The sequence below is a fragment of the Chroicocephalus ridibundus genome, chromosome 11 (assembly GCF_963924245.1).
Source record: "Chroicocephalus ridibundus chromosome 11, bChrRid1.1, whole genome shotgun sequence".
Classification (NCBI taxonomy): domain Eukaryota; kingdom Metazoa; phylum Chordata; class Aves; order Charadriiformes; family Laridae; genus Chroicocephalus; species Chroicocephalus ridibundus.
Genome location: NC_086294.1, coordinates 17113834 through 17133293, shown reverse-complemented (window position 1 = coordinate 17133293; position 19460 = coordinate 17113834). Strand labels below are relative to the sequence as shown.

At 42.6% G+C, this 19460-nt stretch overlaps 1 protein-coding gene across 4 annotated transcripts in view; it reads left to right on the top strand.

Annotated features, from left to right (window-relative positions):
- The window catches only part of RASGEF1C (RasGEF domain family member 1C), a 75211-nt gene extending 60366 nt beyond the window's left edge, over positions 1-14845 (top strand). For all 4 annotated transcript variants that reach the window (XM_063348829.1, XM_063348828.1, XM_063348830.1 and 1 more), the window contains exons 7-14: positions 1862-1957; positions 3028-3130; positions 3232-3311; positions 3945-4040; positions 9173-9268; positions 10687-10810; positions 12871-12943; positions 13347-14845. In XM_063348829.1, coding sequence (XP_063204899.1) covers positions 1862-1957; positions 3028-3130; positions 3232-3311; positions 3945-4040; positions 9173-9268; positions 10687-10810; positions 12871-12943; positions 13347-13371 — 693 coding nt within the window. In that variant the 3' untranslated portion in view covers positions 13372-14845. The remainder of the gene's footprint in view (positions 1-1861; positions 1958-3027; positions 3131-3231; positions 3312-3944; positions 4041-9172; positions 9269-10686; positions 10811-12870; positions 12944-13346) is intronic.
- The last annotated feature ends 4615 nt before the right edge of the window (positions 14846-19460 follow it).

The following is a 19460-nucleotide window of genomic DNA, read 5'->3' as shown; positions in this document are numbered from 1 at the left end:
CTGCGGGAGGGTAAGGTCTAGCCCAGGGCGGGCTGTGGGACCTGGCAGAGCATCGTACATAGTGACACAAACCTTACGTGGAGTGACGTATCGTTCCCCGACCCATGAAGAGCACCCCTGTTAACTGCAGGGAATTGGCTCTGGGCTGAATTCCCTCCAGCTGGAGATCATATTAAATATCTTTCTTGCATGAGGGTTTCAAAAGGCTTCACTTACGAATGTTTATCAAGCACTCTGAGTTGCAGATGGAAGATGCTAGGGAGGTGATAATATTGTTGCCATTTGTAAAGCTTAACCTTTAAAAAGCAGTCTGTTTCAGCTTTAGCTGCTGCACATTTTTTACAAGTTTTGTGGTATTAGCTGTGGTTCTTGTGCCGCGGCACAGGACAGCAGTGTTGAGAAGGAAATGCTATATTCAAAATAAAACCCAGGTTTCATGTACTTTTTTGCTATAATGAGGAACAATACCACAGAGCGCAAGAAAAGCAACTGCTGTGGATAAACTGGGGCTGCTTTGGGTCTCCTTTGTTTGATATTTACATGCTGTTTGCTGACATTTAATTTTGAAATGCTTTCAAAATATGTTTTTTACTTTATGTGTAGTCTACTCATCAAGTGGCTAGGAATTTCAGGCTTAAGATTTGCTCCATAGCACGGCACTGTGGTATCTGTTTCTAAACATTCCTGTATACAGCATCACGGGTGAATATTTTCTTACTTTGTATTACCTTGGGAATCATACAAAGCCCATTTCTTAAGGGGTTTTCGGTACTTGTTTAACGTGCATCATATGGGTAATCCCATTGACATTAATGGATCTGTTTTATGTATTGTGATTTTCTTCTTAGTGGTGTGTATTTATGGCAGCTCTGGGAAATAATCATCTTAATAAAACAAAAAAAAATCAGTATTCTCTGATACCCTCTAGTGGATGTTAATGAATGTTCAAATAAATCACGTGGACTCTAGAGAGCAGTGTGTCCTAGATGGACAGTCTAAGAATTTAGGGCTGGGAAAAGGACTTGAATTCTTATAATCCCAAGCAACATCTTCAGGCTGTGTGAACTGCCTTATTACTCTGCTGAAGTCAAATTATCTGTTGATGTCAAAGGAACTGGAAGAGTTCAGCCAAGTATCTGCTCCCACAGCCTGTATCGGTTATGGGAATTTATGTTAAGTTTCATAGGAAAAAGTGAAAAATGTTTTTCTTGTAATGGCTTTTATCAGTGAAGTATCTCTGGCACGTAAGTAACCTGTTCAAGAGCAGCCGTCAAGACACGGCTGGTCACTGGAGAGCCTATTATCCTGAAAACTCAATAAGGGAAATATGGTTTTTTTTTCATAAAGAAGCAACTAGGACCGTGTTTTCTCTTGCTTATCTCTTGTTCACTTCACTAAATTATGGTCTGTCCCCTCCAGAAGAGGGCTGTGGGTGACTGCATTTACTGAAGTGAAGGAATTCCTGGAATCAAAGCCACAAACCGAGCGTGCTGTGGAAGACTGTGCTTGTCTTACTTTTTCTGCCTGTTCCTGTTGCTGTCTGAATCCTGCAGCGCCCCGGCTGTTAATATCCCAGTGAACAGGGGTCAGCGCAGACTGTGTCGGTGAACACGTGCTGCAGGCAAAATGGGGCTGTTTTCTAGACACCGGTGTGAATTGTGCAGTGTGACAGTCTCAGAGAGACCCTCTGCATCTGCCACCCACCTACCCACTGACTTTTTGAGAGGGGCCCTTAATGCAGAGTCTTCCGTGTGCATCGGAGAGAGGTGGCCAATAATTACCTTTGTGTAGTATTTATCTAAGCGATCAGGCAGCTAACTGAAACACAGTTATATGTCTTTCTGTGCTTTTTTCTCCCCAGACTTGTTTCAGTGAACAGAAGAAGACGAGTAACCTTGAGGCCTATGTGAAATGGTTCAATAGACTCTGCTATCTCGTAGCAACAGAAATTTGCATGGTAAGCGAAAAGTACCTGGCGTGTTTTACCACATGCCTGAAGTACCAGTTTGGGATTTTACATTAATAAGCAAACCTGGGGATTTATTTCTTATGACCTAGCTAAGCATCTGATGGTGAGGTTTACTAATATTGCACTCGCAGAAGCGACCTGATAAATGACTAACATATTGCAAAACAGAGCTGGCGACACACAGGGGACGCGCTCTTCTCTTGATGTAGCAGGAGCACAGTGTGGAATAATGAACCCTGCAGGGAAAAAGAGAGGAAAAAACGCCTTGAATTATCCTGTGAGATTTCTGCTGGAAAAGATTGTAGTGGAGCAGTGTTTGTTATCTGTCATCCTAAAGCTCTCTTGTGCATGTGCGTTCCCATAGCATGGCTCTTTGTCCTGCTGCCCGTTACTGTTCCTGTGACTGGTCGATTTTTAACTTGGTGGTGGTTTTAGCTCATTTAACTTGGCCCCATCAAAATGAAATGAACGTTTTCTCCTTTGAAAAGGGGGCGGAAGAGAGGAATAGTAATCGTATAAACAGCCTAGGCAGCCTGTGACTCAAAAGCGTTACCATTTGAAGATCGTCTTTAGAAAAGGTGGGGTGTTTCCAGTCCAGTTAAAATGTGGATTTAAAATGCAAACTCCCATTTGTCCTGGCCGACTTGCTGAAAGGGCCAGAAGAGGGGAAAGGGATTAATGCAGTGAAACAAAGTCTTTCTGGGACAATGATGCTGCTGTTATATGGGTGTGAAATCCTGCCTTCAGGAAAGCCCGTGCTGATGTGTCAACTGACTTGAGGGAGGCCAGCGGGGGGCTGAGCTGCTGCAGGGCTCCTGGGCTGCCTGTTCCAGAATGAGACGTTAACTGAGGCAAGCCTGGGAGCTGCCGGGAATTTCTTCTGTGTCACTGCGATGAAAGCTCTGATTTTTAGAGACTGCCAGTCAGCAGTATCCACTGGATTGCTGGAACAGAACTGGGGACAGTGACTGATAGCAGATGCATATGGAACAAATACCTAAGATGCCCTCCAATTCTGCATGTGCTTATTACAGATATTCGTTTATTTTAATTTGCAGCCTGCAAAAAAGAAACAGCGAGCACAAGTCATCGAATTCTTCATTGACGTTGCCCGAGAGTGCTTTAACATAGGGAATTTTAATTCGCTGATGGCAATCATTTGTAAGTACAGCTTCTAACCAGACCTCTCCATCAGCTGCCACAGATGAAAAAGGAAACCTGACTCTGATCCCTGGCTCTCCTTTCTTCTTTCTCGTTCTTAGCTGGAATGAACATGAGTCCAGTTTCCAGGCTAAAGAAGACTTGGTCAAAAGTGAAAACAGCCAAGTTTTTCATTCTTGAGGTAAAAAAAAAAAAAAAAAAAAAAAAGTGCTGATACACTGCTTGAATTATATATTCTGGGTTTTTTTGTTTGTGAATGTTCACATTGTGATCCAGGTACGAGATGTTTGCAGACATGTTTCACAGGCCAGATTCTGGCTGAAGTTTGCCAGGTGTAGTGAGGAAGGTGTGAAGCTGCTGAAATGTAGAGGGGAATCAGAGCACTCAAACAAATAGGAGGAAGAAAACCCAAAAATACAAGCCTATATGCAAGCCATAGTGCTTCCCAGTGATGCTAGTTTTGTTTGGCCACAGACACGGTGCTGAGTGTAAAGCTCCCAGGCTATACCTTGGACATCAACTGAACACGGCCCAAGGTTGTTTTGGGTATTGAGGATACCAGGATTTATCATAGATAAAATGTGCAATCTCCGTTCTTCACATAAAAGCTCAGTAAGCTGTTACTAGAAAAATCAAAGGTACAAACATGATCTGTAGATCTTTCATTGTATTTTTGGTTCATGGGTTTTGTGCATATGTAGATTTTTGAAGATGTAGGCAAGGTTTTCTTCAGGGTTTGCTACAGCTGAGGGTGAAGTTGTCTTCAGAGGACCCAGGTTGCTTTCTAACCAACATGTCTTCTTTGTGTATCTAGCACCAGATGGACCCGACTGGTAACTTCTATAACTACAGAACAGCATTGCGGGGGGCTGCTCACAGATCCCTCACCGCTCACAGCAACAGGGAGAAGGTAGGTGTGAGCACATCCCTTTATCTCCAAACGGATGCTGTGCATTGCTGCTGAGAATCAGAGGCTCAAAGACAAAAGATGTTCAAGATGCAAATGCTCTCCTCCCTTCCATGAGTCACCAATGCAAGGCTCCTGCGCTGCTAAATGCAATTGGAAATGTAAATCTGTGGCGGAAAGGAGTCTGAAATGGATGACAGGGCTTTTGTGGACTTGCTCTCAGACATTGGGGAGCTAGAGAGGGCAGGACACACAGCATGGAGCGCTTTGGTGCAAGCGTCTCTATATCCCAGGAAAATTCACATTGTTTAGGTTGATAAGCCTGATGGAATAGGTATTCCAGACTAAAACAACTTTTATTTTGGTATGGAGGGCCCAGGTGGAACCCTGCTTCTGTTCCGGCTGTGCCAGCCAGGCCTCTGTGCAGACAGGCCCCTATTGTGTTGTGTGTGATTTGAGCAAAGGGCACAGCGCTCGGGGATGAGGTCGTTCTCCCTTTACATTAGGGAAAGGTGACTTACTGCAAGTCCCGCAAAGAAGTCTAGTCTGAATCAATTGCAGCAAATGTGGAGCGAAATTCTGTCCGCGTGAATTTTCATTTCATTTGGTTGTTGCTGCCATCTCGGTGAGCAAGAATTGAAGGGTTTTATCAGTGTTCGTGGCAGATACGTAGTTTTCTGAGATGTCACTGATGCTGCAAAAATCAGATTGACAAGATGGTAGTGCAGGATCCTCCTGTTTTGCACCCCAGTTTGTTTCTTGTTCATTTTCTTATTTCTCCATTCAGTTCTCTCTTTTTTTTGTTTTATGAAAAAAAGGTTTGTTTTGAACATTGCAATTGCATATAGTCATAAATGGGTGATCTCTGCACAGAGTATGGCTAAGGTACAGTAGATAATGCGTGAACAAGCATAATACAGAAGTTCGGATTCATTCACTAGAGGAGCCAGGCCAGATGCTAATCTCACATCCCTGTAAATTTGATGTAAATCTGCTGAAGCTAATGGAATCCCACAGCATTTACAGTGAAATGAGATCAGCATCTGGTCCCAGGCTGACTCAGCTGCAATGGGAATACGCTGAGTTGTTCTGAAAAGCACTTCCCTGCAAAGACGAGACGACGGCTTTGGATCTTTGTGACTGGCAGAGAAATTCTTTTAACTCGCCCATTGCAGCGAGGGCCTGTCAGTGTGGGATGCTTCTGCAGTTTAGTTCTTCTGCGACCATCGTATATACTCCAACCAGTTGCTTTGTTGTTTGACTTAATTTCCTGTGGAAGTTGGCAATCTCTGTCAGATCTCTACCCCTACCTGGTTAAGACCGAGGGCAGAGAGGTTATTAGATTGAAAGGTATCTATTTTACATAAGAAAAAGCCCATATTCTGTTTCCCTTGTGTAGATAACATTAGTTCAAGAAAATGCTTAAGCATATGATTTGGTAGCTACTCACACTGGGTATTTTACAGTGTCAGATACTGTAATTCTTGCTGTAGGAATTAAGGGATTTTGTTTCTTTCTGTAAACAAGATTATCAGTTATTGTTTTAATGAGTTTGAATACAATTGAAAGAACACGATCACTTTTTTTGATAGAAAATGTTATGTTGTTTCTTGGCAAACTTGTAGCAAAGCTCACTCTGGAGAAAATTTTTTTATCTTCAAACGGAATTGTGCTTACAAGAGTTTGAGATCCCAGTCCCCTGCACCCCTCTTCTCAAGAAGGGGCCACCCCAAAGCTCAGATGGAGCCTTCAGGCCTCAGTCCATCTGCTTGAGAAGGCGCTCTGGAGGGAGCGCTCGTGTCGCAGACCAACAGACCAAGCAGCGGGTTATGTCTCACAGGAAGAAAAACTGCCTGTAGGCTCAGAGGAGCTAGCATTTAACTGGCACACTCACCAGAAACGTTACTTTCTTCTCTCCGGAGGACTGGTGTCTTGGCTGCTGAGTTTTGCCCAGCACCTGAACAGAAGCACAGCTCAGGGGCTAAATTATATCCTCAGAGGGCGCCAGGGTGAGCCAGTGACCTGGGACACTCCCCCTCCTCCTCCTCTGCACACATCTCACCCAAATGCCCCATGTGCCACCAGCCTGGGGGCATGAAGAGCACTGCCCGACCTGCTCTGTCCCCATCCTCAGACTGCAGCACAGGTTGTAGGAGAAGCATCTCAATATACCCAAGGAGGATCCCTGACCTCAGTCCACACTGTTCTGATCCAGCCCTTCTCTCGGTGTGCAGACAGCACAGTTATCGCTACTCGTTCAGGAGCGGGTTTGTAAAAGGACGGCGAGGCAGCTCTCAGAGCTGAGACATGCAGTCCAGCGGCAGAAAGAAACCTGCCGAAGTGCAGGGTGAGCGAGCTGGTAATGAAGAAGGGATGATGTCCCACTCAGAATTCCGGGGGATGTACTTGTTAGGAACTAAATCTGGTTTTATCTATGCAGTCAGCCGACCTATGCCACCTCCAAAATTAAGTCGTTCCGCTGGGAAACCCTACATTGTGCTAATGACATGTCTCTGGCATTGAAATGTTGGGAGTGTGTACAGTGCGGTGCTGTGTGGTGTTGCTGTCTGATACTGTGGAGGAAGAACACGTCTGATCTCATTAGCTTGCTGCTTTCTGCGGGAGGCGATTGTCCTTCGGCGTGTGGGTGGGTTGGATGGCATGGCGGGGGGGGAATCAGAAGGGAGTGAAATAGGAGTTTCTGGCACTAACCCAGTTTTTATGCTAGCGAAGTGCCTGGATTGAAGCCAACGTTAGAGTGTAACTATATCCACTTTTGTTGCTTTTCCTACAGAAATTTGGAAAACAAAACATACAGGGTAACATATTTTTATTGGGGAAATTAATGGTGACCCAAAGGCAGCAATTCCGTGCAAATGTGTAGAAAATTGGTATCCTAGGGTATGTCTGATGCTTTTGGGATGCAGATGAGAACAAGCTCTACCTGTGCTCTGAGCTGACTGGTGGCTTTGTAGCTGTATTAGCGTGGCACTGAGCCCACATTCGTATATACCTTCCCTCTCAGCAAGGCGTTTCGTTTATGTTTAGTACCACTAACGATGGTGACCTGGCTCCCGGGCAGTGCGGAGCAGGGTAGAACAAGCTGGCATCTGCCTGCAAAAAATATGTAGACAGAATCTGGCAGTAATTTCTAGCTGGGGATCAGTGTTTGCCTCCAGCCCTCTCTCTCCTTCCGCCTTCTTAAGACCACGCTGGTTACAGTTATCGTCATTTTTGGTAGAAAACAAACCACATAGACTGAAGTGTATTCTTTACCTTAGGTTGATTGATCTAGTTTGGGTGATATAAAAATGAACCCTGAAACGCACTTAGCTCAGTTTGACTAGAAATTGCTCCACCTCACCCTGATAGGAGGGCTCAGCGTTTCGGGGGGTTAGGCTGTGCTTTGCTTCCATTCCTGTATTATATCAGTAGGATGTATAACACCAGTGACTCCTTGAGTGTCAGTACAGGCTTTTTTATGGCTATTGCACTGACATTACAGAGTTAATCTATGGCTATCCCATAAAAAAGCCAGCTGAGACGCAGATCTTCAGCAGTTTACTGCACGTGGTATTTTAGCTGAAACAGAAATCGGCTTCTTTTTTCACTGCAAGAATTGGTAGTGGCTTGTAGACTCCTTGCCTCAGTGTTTTCGCGTCTATGACTTGCTCGCACTCGCTGTTGCATCATGAAGGCTGTAGACTGGAAAATAACAGCTGCCGTCCTGTTCTAGGTCCATTCCATATCCCATTACAGCTGATGTACAGCATGAGATGGAGTAACAGTATGACATTAAATCCTTAGCTAGAGGATTGCTTTGTTGTCACCAGCTCCCTTGGCCGGTCTTGCGTGCCGTGAAGGCACTTTAACTTTGCTGCACACTTAACGAGCTACAGTTCAGTTAATTCACAAATAGGCCAGTGGAAACATTTGGACACTCTACCATGTGATGCGCTTTCCTTTAAGTTCATGGTGATTATGTTTATACTTAATGGCTTAAAAGACAAGTGTTGCTGCCAGATGCTCACAGGGGTGGCTGCCGCCCATATAGCTCAAACCCTGCAAGTGTCCTTTTTCTGTCACAGGGCCACTGCTGAAGAGGTGGGTGGACTCCGATTTGAATATCGAATCCCAAAGCCCCGGGGGTCAGCTTTGTCACGGACTGGCCCTTTGTGTTCTCTTTCTGTCCCCTTTGAGTTGTGACACAAGAGGACACGGAGGGAGTCTGCTGCACGTGGGGTCGCTGCTGAAGTGCTGGGGATGCGCTTCGGGAGCGCTGTTGCTGCTTCCTGCTGTACAACATCTGGCAGCAAATTTATCCTGCTGTAATTCCATTAATTTCAAGAGTCTTACCTAGAAGTAGACTTTTTTTATAGCAAATGATGATCTGACTGTGATGGCGTAGAGAGAAGGCTTGGATCACCACTTTGCCCTGGATGATGCCCCGGGCTTATTTTGAGTGCCACAATGATCTCTGTGGCTACTGTTGGCAGTTTCCTGTCACCAGCGTAATATTTTCAATCCTACTGTCTGCAGGTTAATTTGGAGGAGCAGGTTGTACTAATTAGATACCAGAAAGGAAATTACATCCTCAAGAGGCAGCCATGCGTGGAGCTGTTGAAAATGAAGCAGCTCCTGATTCACTGTTTGCAGACAAGCCCTTGGTCATCAAATTTTATTCTGTCTTTCCTTGTTCAGGGACAATACTGGTTCTTTGCTTTCCAGCTGTCTTTAAATTGCTCAATCTGTATATTCAGCATCTTTGTTTGTAAAGACCCGAAAGAGAAAGAAGAGTTCTGCAATTTTATTTTGCTCTTTGCTGTCTGATCTTGTCATCAGGCAGCGATGCTGTTGATAATACACTGGATTATTAGCATTTTCTTAGTCATGTTATTCTGCTCGTGAACATCGTGTTCAGTTCATATTAATTTCAGCATATGTTCTCCTGATGGCTGAAGGTGTCTCTGTGCCCCACTGCCCTTTTGCTTGCCTGTCGCTGTACTGCTTTCTAAGTGCGTAGTACACTGAAAAGTTAATATTTCTTTTTTCTCCTCTCTCCTGATTGAGTTCTTCTTTCATGCAGAGAAAATACCGAACTGGAAAGATAATAGTTATGTCATTTCTCTTCACAGATTGTGATCCCCTTCTTCAGCCTATTGATCAAAGACATTTATTTTTTGAATGAAGGGTGTGCTAATCGCCTTCCAAATGGACATGTCAACTTTGAAGTAAGATCTGAAAAATGTTTTTATCTATCCCATTCTGATAGCGCTATCTGAAACTGTTTGCCTGCGATTTCAGCGCAGGCCAGCAAAGACTGAATATGCCAAAATGGACGATCTCAAGAGACTTCATGAAGGTTAAACCAATCCCAGAATGTTTTTTTTTTTAAAGAATTAATATGTATATTTTATGTAAACATTACAAGCAGATCATCCTACCTTGCTTGATGTCTGTTGGCTGCTAGAAATACAGTGTCAGCAGTATAAATGACTATGCTTATGGCTTGGAGGGGAAGACGACTTTTTCAGAAAACATGGGAAAATATTTTTCTTACATAAATAAATCAGTATAAGATGCTTTATACTTTATTTTATCTGCCTTTTTAGCCCTTTCTCATTTTTAATAAGGAGGTTTGGCAAAGCAAGACTTGTGGTCTTTAAAGAAATTTCTTTATTTTCAAATAATTTCAAAAAAGAAATTTCAAATTACTTGTGGTCATTAAAGAAAAATTAGAATACGAGCAGAACTGCATATAGACTACAGTCACTGTGTCCATGAGGTAAATGTCACGCTGCTGAGGTAAGGATTCAAATGTATTATCTCCTGCTTGTAGGTTTTACACAGAAGAATTTATGTTAAATGCCGTAGAAGGATTGTATTCCCCCCAGCCCTGGCACCAGGTAGCGTTAGTCAGGTGTCCCGAGTAAGCCCAGTTCTCTGCCGGAGTGGATGGTTTTACACCGGTACAACTTGCTGGCAGTGGCAGCGTGCAGGCACGCAGGTGTTCTGCGTTGTGCTGTGCATCGCGATGGCTGTGTTCCTGCCCTCTGCTGGAGGGGCAGAGATGTGGTGCTTCCCAAAGAAATGCCCAGGGTCAAGGAGAAAATAGTTCCTGAGCTCTCTTAATTCTTTGTAAGTCATTTCTTCAGCATGTCTTTGGTTGCATTAAATTTCTCCTTCAGTTATTGGCATTGTGAGACACTGAATAACCCATAAAACACTGAGCCTGGGGCATCGCCCTAAATTATATCAGAACTGTTAGAAGGCCTAAAGAGTTGTGAGGCGTTGGAGTCACTCCATTTTATGTAATTAATATCTAATTCTGCTCCCTCCTGTTCCATCAAAGTTGGTGGCCTCTATTCTCAAGTACATATGTGTAACCTATACCTTTTTTCACGGATGCATTTTCCTTTAAGTACAAACAGAGACATCTTGTAAGAAGAAATGTAATGCACCCTTTCCTCTCTCTTTCCCCTGTAAATGAACTGGGAAAACGTACCCACCCAAAACATACATGGGTCTTTTCTCCAAATGTCCTTGTGGTTTGGCACGAGGGATCCTGGATCTCAGTCTTCTGCTTGGATGTTGTTGTTTTAGTGAGATAACCTTACTGTATCTGAGCGGAATGGGTTTATGTTTACAGAAATTTCTGGAACTGGCTAAGCAAGTAGGAGAATTTATAACATGGAAGCAAGTGGAATGTCCCTTTGAACAAGACCCTAACATCATCCACTACTTGCATACTGCTCCCATTTTTACTGAAGATGGTAAGACTATGTACAATCTCTAATCACTGAAAATACGTCTCTCCATCACTACTAATTAACAGCCTGATCCATGCTTTGGTGATGTCTCCCACTGACCAGTCCTGGTTCTTTCCTAGCGTTGCTGTCATGTGGCTTGTTTATCCCCAGCCTATCAACGTGGTTTTGCAAATATAACCTTCTAGCTCCTGAAGCCGCTGCCTGATTGCTTTTCTCTTGTCCGTAACTTCTCTATAAGGCACTGTCTAGGCAGTCGCCATTGCAGCCCTACTTTTATAATCACAAAAAGAGGCCACACAACCGTGTCGTGGAGCGCTGTGAATGTCAGCTGTCCCTTAGCCACTCACTCTGTGACTGATGGAGCCAGAACTAATCTCTTCCGCAAACCAACACTGTCATCTCTTCAGTGAACGCAGCCCAGGGCGATGGTAGTCCAGCTGACCTCTCCCCCTGCACCAAAGAAAAATGTTAGCTACCGAAAAGAATTTTTAAGAAAATCTTTTCTAGTAATTAATTTAAGCTGTAGCTATGAAAGCCCTGGTCTGGCATTATTTCTCTGATTGTCTTTTTATACTTATCTGTCCTCTTCAATTTGGTATCCAGCATGTCAGACTGTGTCATTTCACATTGCTTTATGTCATTTGCCTCTCGGTACATTGTCACGCACAGAATTGTCTGTAGCTATATTCCCATAAGCTATACTGGTGTTGGGTTTATTTTTTCTTGATTCTATAGGCATTTTTCTGTACTAAATCCAAGTTAATCAGACCTGACAGGTTTTATTTCACAGACTACTTCAGAACACAAAATACTGCTTCAAAAATCCTGCCTAAATCCTAAGAATGGCTGCCAAAATAGAACAATTAATATGACTAAAGTAATACATACCAAAAGGAGATAGGATGGAGGCATTTGTTCTGGTTTTAGGCTCTGAAGGGACAGAAAGTGAAAGTCAGGGATAAACGTTCAGTTTTCAGGCTGATGGACCAAAAAAGGGTGACCTCAACCCACTAACCGTTTGCAGATTTTCTCTCTCCTGCCCTCCCCTGTATTCACCCTGCTTGCACGAGATGCCCTGTGCAGGAGCCACAGTAGAGCTCCCTGTTCCCCAGGGGACGCGCAGAGCAGACAGACCTGCCCCGAGCAAAAGGTGGGCCAAGATATTGGCGAGATGCAGCAGCGGCACGTGAAACGCAGCTGTGCTGTGCTTGTTACAGCGCGGCGGGATGGTGGGCCCACACTGGAATATTAAAATGCAATTGAACTGTAGCGCAGACTTGAATACTGACATGGTTCCAGCTTTAAAGAATAAAGCATGGCTAAACAGTCAAGTGAAGAAATGCGTGTGAAATGCAAGTCACAGCTTACTTAAATTAAAAAAAAAAAAAAAATCTGCGAAGACAGTGAGATATTAATGCACCGCCAGCTTTTGCAGAGGAGACTCTACAGCCTAAACACATTTTGGTGTGTCATAAAATGCATCCTACAGTGCAAAGTTTTGCAGAAAAAAGAGAGACTTGTTTATTTTCTTCTGCTGTGTTCTTTCTCTGGTTTCTGTAACTCATTCTTACCTTGAGGGTGTTTTGTATCCGTTTAAGATACCGTGCCCCCATAAGCTTTAAAAAGATTGAGGAAGATAGCGTTGTGTTAAGTGATGGGAAGAGCCTTACTTTTAAAAAGTCTGTTTGTTTAGCTGTCAGCTCTCCCTGTCCCTCTTTTTTAATGTTTATATAACACTTTGGCAGCAGTGCTGTGATGGAGTAAACAGGCCTAGACCTCTATCTGCAAAACCAGAGACCGTTTAAGTGCTTCGTATTATAAGAAGGTCACGCTGACAGATTTTAACTCTGGGCTCTTTTACTGTTGCAATAAAATCAACCTAACAGCTTTCCAAAGGTAGCCACGTGAGCTAAACATCAGCGTCCTACTGATTACCAGCTACTGGGCGGACCATGAAGTTTTAAAGTTTCTCTTGCTTTATGGTACAATATAGGACATACAAGAATGCAGAGATACAGGGGGTTACTGTTGCTTTGGAAATAACACATATTTACTTTTTCCAGGTTTGTATCTGGCTTCCTATGAAAGTGAAAGTCCAGAAAACCAGACAGAGAAGGACAGGTGGAAATCCTTAAGGTAACCACTCGTTTTATCAGCTCATTTCTAAGGTACCTCCAAAATGCTACACTGATAGTCAAAGTTTGCAAAGTGCTGGTATTTAAAATGTGACCTCTGCTGGAGATCTTTTCCAGTTAAAACTAATCTTCAGAGCTGAGGCTGCACTGATAAAAGCTAATCGTAATCTCAAATTATCCACCATTTAAAGAGTACTCTCCACTCTCCACACTGCATTTACCCAGTGCTGGACCCATGCGAGAGAGGCCTGACGTAGATGAAAAATGCCGTAGGTTAACTGGATCTTCTGAGAGGTGTGCAATGGTTCGGTGTAAGTGAGAATCTGAAGAGAGTGATTTAAAAAAAAAACCAAACACCTTTATATTTGCCTTTTTTTCATTGTTCTTATGCTTTAAATTTACAGATCCACTATTTTAGGAAAGACTTGAAGATTAAGAGATTATTGCAGTAGGTCAAGGAAAAGAAATCCACAAACATTTTGCACTACTGATTCCAAAGATGCCTGTTTGGGATTTAGACATTTTTTTTTCTTTGAGATTTTTGTTGGGTTTTTTGACTGCCTGACATGATGGATGAACTGGATTCATCCACTGAAATCAACAGAACTGTGTGCACAATGACGCTTTTCTACCTACGAGACACAGAGAGGAAGGACAAACAGACTATTTGTGGCTGTGCCCAAACTGCGTCAGGATCACTGTAACTTTTGCCTCTGAAGGAAAACATAAGAAAACCAGGAGCGTGGAGAACCATGGTACTGCAAAAGAGAACGGAAGTATAAAAAAAGGAAAGCAAAAAATACACATTACTATTTCAGAAGCAGGTGCTTCAGACAGCAGCTCTTTAAACTCTCTGAGGATTGTAAAATTAAATCAAACACAGACACAGCAGCAATCTGGTTAATTGCTGAATGAAGAAAGACGAACTAAATCTTACATTAGCAGTCCCTCAGCCTTGTTGAACAAAGCACTGACTGCTACAGGTATAAGCTTCCCGCGGATGAAAACTGACATCGCTCACTCATACGTATACGTGTATGTCACATATAGACCGCATCAGCATGGGACAATCGTACAAACCCCATGAATTTTTAGAGAGAACAATCTGAAGTATGACTATTGCTTAGTTATTCTTCCCACCACTGTTGTTGCTTTTCTTACTGTGAATCTTGGCAGATCTGAGGAGGGAACAGAGTGTAGACGGTATTACTTAAGGACACCCCACCCCCGCCCACGTCTAATGTTGAACTGAAGAAGCAAATGACTCTGGGCTCAACTTACCTCTATTTAATGTATGTAGCGTATTCCCTAATTTTGTTGATGCCGAGTTGCATCTTTTAGAGGGTTTTATCACACTTAAAAAAAAGATACTGCATTACCATATGAAAAAATCTATCAGGTTCCAATTAATACAGTACTGTTTATTTTGCAACGTGATACTAAGGGGACAGGAAGCGAGGGCCGATTGCTCTGAATTTGGGAACGACGTGGTATGCTTTAAAAAGACAAAAGGGTTTCAGACTAGAATGAATGCACTAAAGAATTTGTCATTCATGAGCAGATAACCATTTTTCTCGTTTTTATTTTTTAGGATCTAAACCACGTTCACCATTTCCTTACAGATAATATGAAGTAGGGACTATGTCTTGTGTTTAAAGTTGTACAATAATCAACACAATAATCAAGGTGCTAGTGTAACACATATATTAAATGATAATGAACTATATGGATATTAGATTCAAAACTAAGCCCTAACAGTAGACTAATTACGCGTGGAAGGAATGTTCCTATCTGCCCCAGAAAAGACCTCAAAAAGCTTAAATGAAACCTAAATGCCACGTGATATTGAACTTTGCAGTTTATTACAGACTTGATGCTGGCCTTCTCAGACGTTCCGGTCTTTCTCTGTCTACCACAGAAGCGTGTAACCCTTTTATTTCAATATAGAGTGATTGCAAGTGGCTGTAGTGTTTTGAAAAATTAGGCTAATCACAAAACCTGGCTGGGTTGGCCTATGCATTTAGCCAGAAAACTGGAACCGTTCCTGCCCTCTGCCAGGCCTCAAAAGTTATCCATGCCTGAGCGAGTTGTTGAAATGCGAGGCATCGGTGAGCCAGTGTCTGAGGGCAGCTCTGCCAGTTGAGCAGATCGGGAGCGCAGCAGCCGGAGACGTGCTCTGTGCGATACACTAAAGGTTGGTAGTGTTTGCAGGGCAGTTCTTACGTTGGGTTATCATCTGTGAAAACCTGTGCAGTCTGGATCATGGCCGCCTGGAATCTGCTGCTCCTGCAATTGCTGAGATGAGCAGGACAGCTTCTTCTAGACTTGCATACGTAGGGCTTGAAGCGGAACTTCCATTCTCCTTTTCGTATAGGTCTGTCAGCGTATGAATTCAAGCAGGGGGAACATAAAAATGTCCATGTGTTCATTCAAGCTTTGTACAGAAGAACTTAAGTGTAAGGATGGTACATCATTCTAGCCAGGGAATGATCGCTGTTCTGGTGATACTGTTAATATGCTGCTTGTTAATTTTTGTACATGAGCTGAGAGCTATACAGAGAAACGTTCACACATAGTCATTCCTTCAAGAGGAACCATTTCCAAAATGATGCCATTAAAAGCCTCTTAAATTCCAACCCAATCCAGAGCAATAACCATAAACATATCTACAACAATGCTAACGCTTAAGTGTGTTTGCTAAATGGTCATTTTTTTCTTAATGTCTGCATCCTTTTAACAGACACAGCGTGACTTCATAGTGGAAATGGTTTTTTATTTATCTGAAAACCAATGTAGGTGGATGGTCCCTTTTTTAAAATGCAAATCCTCACTCCTTTTCTAATGAGCCAATAGAGGCTGGTACAGCCGAGATGATAACACCCTGAAGATGAATCAAAATGTGATTTCTCATGGTAACACTTTATATTCTTGGGCACCTTCCATGAATTCAAGCAATTTTGTAAGTACGAGTTAAATTAGATCTCATAAAGTTTATCACTGTTGCAAACTAAACCACTATCATAGTCCAAAACTTTCAAACTTCAGTGCTCAAAATGGAAGCCTAAAGGTCAGATTTAGGTAGGTATTAAGGGCTTAGTGGGACTGTCCGAAGCACTAAATTATCTTTAAGCCTTTATGTCATCACATATTTAAGAGTTCTTTTTTCAGAGGTGCTAAACATCCTCATTTCTTGGTGAATACTGAGGCGGTTGTTGCTTTATAGAGGTGCATGGCATATTGGTCTGTAATATTTGATCTCCAGAGATGCTGGCTGCTCTTTGCAAAGTGACTTGGAGATGAGAGTACAGGGCAACTTAAAACAAGAGGACAGCACTTTTAAAAAATGGACTTTAGGAATCATAGCTCGTCTTCACATAATTTCGTAGCTAAAATCCTATTGATTTAAATAGAAACAATGTAAAGCCTTAAGGTTACAGCTGTCAGTTGCATTTGTAATTCATATTTGACCTAATGAGGGTGTACAGCTCCAGACTCAAGAGTGGTTAGAGTCTTGCCTCACCAAAAGGTTTTACAAGGTGCGAGTACAACTGAAAACAAAGGACAATTTGGGGAATAGATTTCTTCAAAAAATGTATTAACATTACATGAAAACAAGAAAAAGCACCTCCAAAAATTAATGTTTTCTTGCTATAAACATGTGAAGAACTCCTGCCATGCTGAAAAGAAAGCAGTATCACTTAACACCAACCCCTAAGCCACTGTAAGGCATGTAGTCAGACTAACATCTAGACAAGTTGCTAGTAGTAATGTCATGGCTTGCTAATTCCACCTTTTTCAGGGGATTTGCCTCCCTGACAGCTGCTTGAACTAATGCCACAGAGAGAACAGAGCAAAACTAGACCGATAGGTCTGTAGTGTTAGTATCCGAACCCTAAGCTAGAAAGATGTGAATATATGATACAGAGCCTTTCCGAAGCATTCACTTAGCTCCTGTGTATACAGAAAAATTTAAAAGACCCAAATACATTAAATCTCTTCTGCACCTCCTCTAGGGTAATCAGAGTTGTAGCAAAAGTCCTGTTTTTTCATCTCTTGAGTGTGCCATTCTGCAACATGGGGTAGATAAAAAGCCCAGTGAAAAACAATGAGGGAATTGTGTGCCTTCAGCTTGTGTTGAAGTCAGTAGATTAACTTGCTCAATGCCTTTCAAGAGACGCTTAATCATACCATCTTGCCCTCAATTTCACATCAGCATCAATCACATTACCTAATTAAAGGTGCATGGATGTAGGTCTGCTGGGCATGACTGAATTTTGAGGGCAAAAAACTCTTGAAATGAGTCTAGCACACGAGAACCCTGTGCACCAGAGTACGCTGTGTTTAGCATCTCGCCGTTCCCTCTGTTGGGCCGTTAACACAATCCTGTCGTACAGCTGGCTGGAAGCTCCCCGTGTGGATAGAGGACACGCAGATCTGGAAGCAGACTGTGATCCCAGCCACTGCCGAGATGGCACTTTAACAAAGCGTGGACACAGCTGCTAAAGCACTTCAAATAAGAAACAATTTAAGCATAGAGATATTTTTCTCAGCTTGAAAATATTTTACAATGTGGTCAGTGGTGATAAGATAATCACTCACTTAAAATCAAGCCAGTCCCTTGCTGATACCTTGGTTACTCTGTCGTGTTCTATTGCAATAGTTTATGCACCTTTTATTAAAGCACGTGAGCACTGGTTTGCACGCAGCTGTAAATCCAGTTTAGAACAGAGCTCAGATTGCTGACTATGTAATTGGAGTTAGCAAAAAGAAGACGTGTTAGTAGAAAAGATATTGTTATGCATATCAGTGTAGAAATGTTACACAGTTACCAGTATCTGGCCTAACAATGACTGTGTTCCATAGAATGAGACTGATCCCAAAAACTCCAATTGATTTTGATGGGCTTTGGAGCAGTCCTGCAATTATTAACTATAGTACAGTTTTAAGTTATTCATAGGGATTAAATTGCATTGACAACTATTATAGTCCCTGGCCTTTCTTTTGAGCCGGGTGCAACTCTCAGATGGGCAGGTTGCACTTAATTGGGTGAAAATCCAGCCTTAGCAAAAGTTTTCTTTGATACTGTTGAAGTTTCAGCAGTGAATTCAAGGACTAAATCTGATCCAAGGAATTAATTCACGTCTGAAAGCAAAATTTGACTTTCTGGCTTTAAGAACCTTTTTTTTCCTTTTAGTCTGGTAGAAATTAGCCTTACTGTCTCAGGTGCCTCTTTTATTGGAAATTAAAACCCCTTTTATTGTGAACTGATTATTTCCATTGTTGTAATTGCAGAGTGGGATTAGGGAGTGACAAGGAAACAGGGAAAAGCCCCTTTGTCACTGCTCAGAGGCTCAACTGTGGGCCAAAGACTTTCCTTTCTTTTGTCTCTTTAACATTATCCGTTGAGTGAAATTACCTCAGTAGTTGGTGCAGGGCATTATTGAACCGTGGCTGGGGAACAGCGCACACGTATCTGGTGTCCATATGGCAGCACATACACTAACAGGGGGGATGCAGAGGGGATTAGGTGATACTGTACGAAGCTGACATGCAAATTCATATCTGAGCCTGCGCTGGGACACAGGATGCTGATGCTGGGACACATCACTTTTGAAAGGTAAGAAGTTCTTGGAAGTTCACCTGGGGCAAAGCCTACTTCCTTATCCATCCAACAGGATGATTACAAGAAAATTTTTCGAACTAAAAGAGGTTCCTCTAGAGGACTTGAAACAGTGAAGAATCTGTTACTTAGTTGACAGAGATGTTAAGATCTAAGCAACATGGAAAAATAAATACTTTTAAAAAGTATGAGAAATATATTGATGGTTGTTAACTTTCATATTTCACAGCATGGTGGCAGAGTGGAACAAGATATGTGTGCATATCTTCCTAATAATATCAGTGGCAGCTGGACAGGCTGAGGCAGGAGAGAATACAGTGAAATACGGATGCAGAAAGCTGTACCAATACTTTTGTTTTGATGTTGGGTACATTGGAAAGAAAACACACTGCCTGATCGTGTGTCCCTTTCCCTGCAGCCACTGTTAGCTGCTGTGTGGAGCAGCTGAGCTCTGAGCTGAGCAGAGGAGGCAGCAAACAAGTTACCTTTTTTTTGATGGAACAGATCTGTAGGATAATCTGTTTGGTATTTCTTTTACAATTCTTTTTGCATATATTAAGATTTGCAAAAAATACTCAATACATTAAGCTAATGCTCATACAAGGCATCACATCCTGCATTTTTTATATTATGCAAGATGTAGATAAGAAGCTAATAGCTTGTATGCGTGGTATTTCATATGCTCTGCACAGGTGCAAGACGCTGAAACTCAGGCTATAACCTCAGCTACCGAAAAAAGCTAAGTATGAGTAACTCCTGTCTAGATCCCCTGCCTTGCGCTGTGGGCAGACACAGACTGTAATGCTGTAAATTCAGAGTGGCTTAGACTGCTCGCTCTTCCCTTGATGCCTTTCCCTCCACAGAAGCGGTATTTCGCTCTTGCAAAATGCCATAGGAA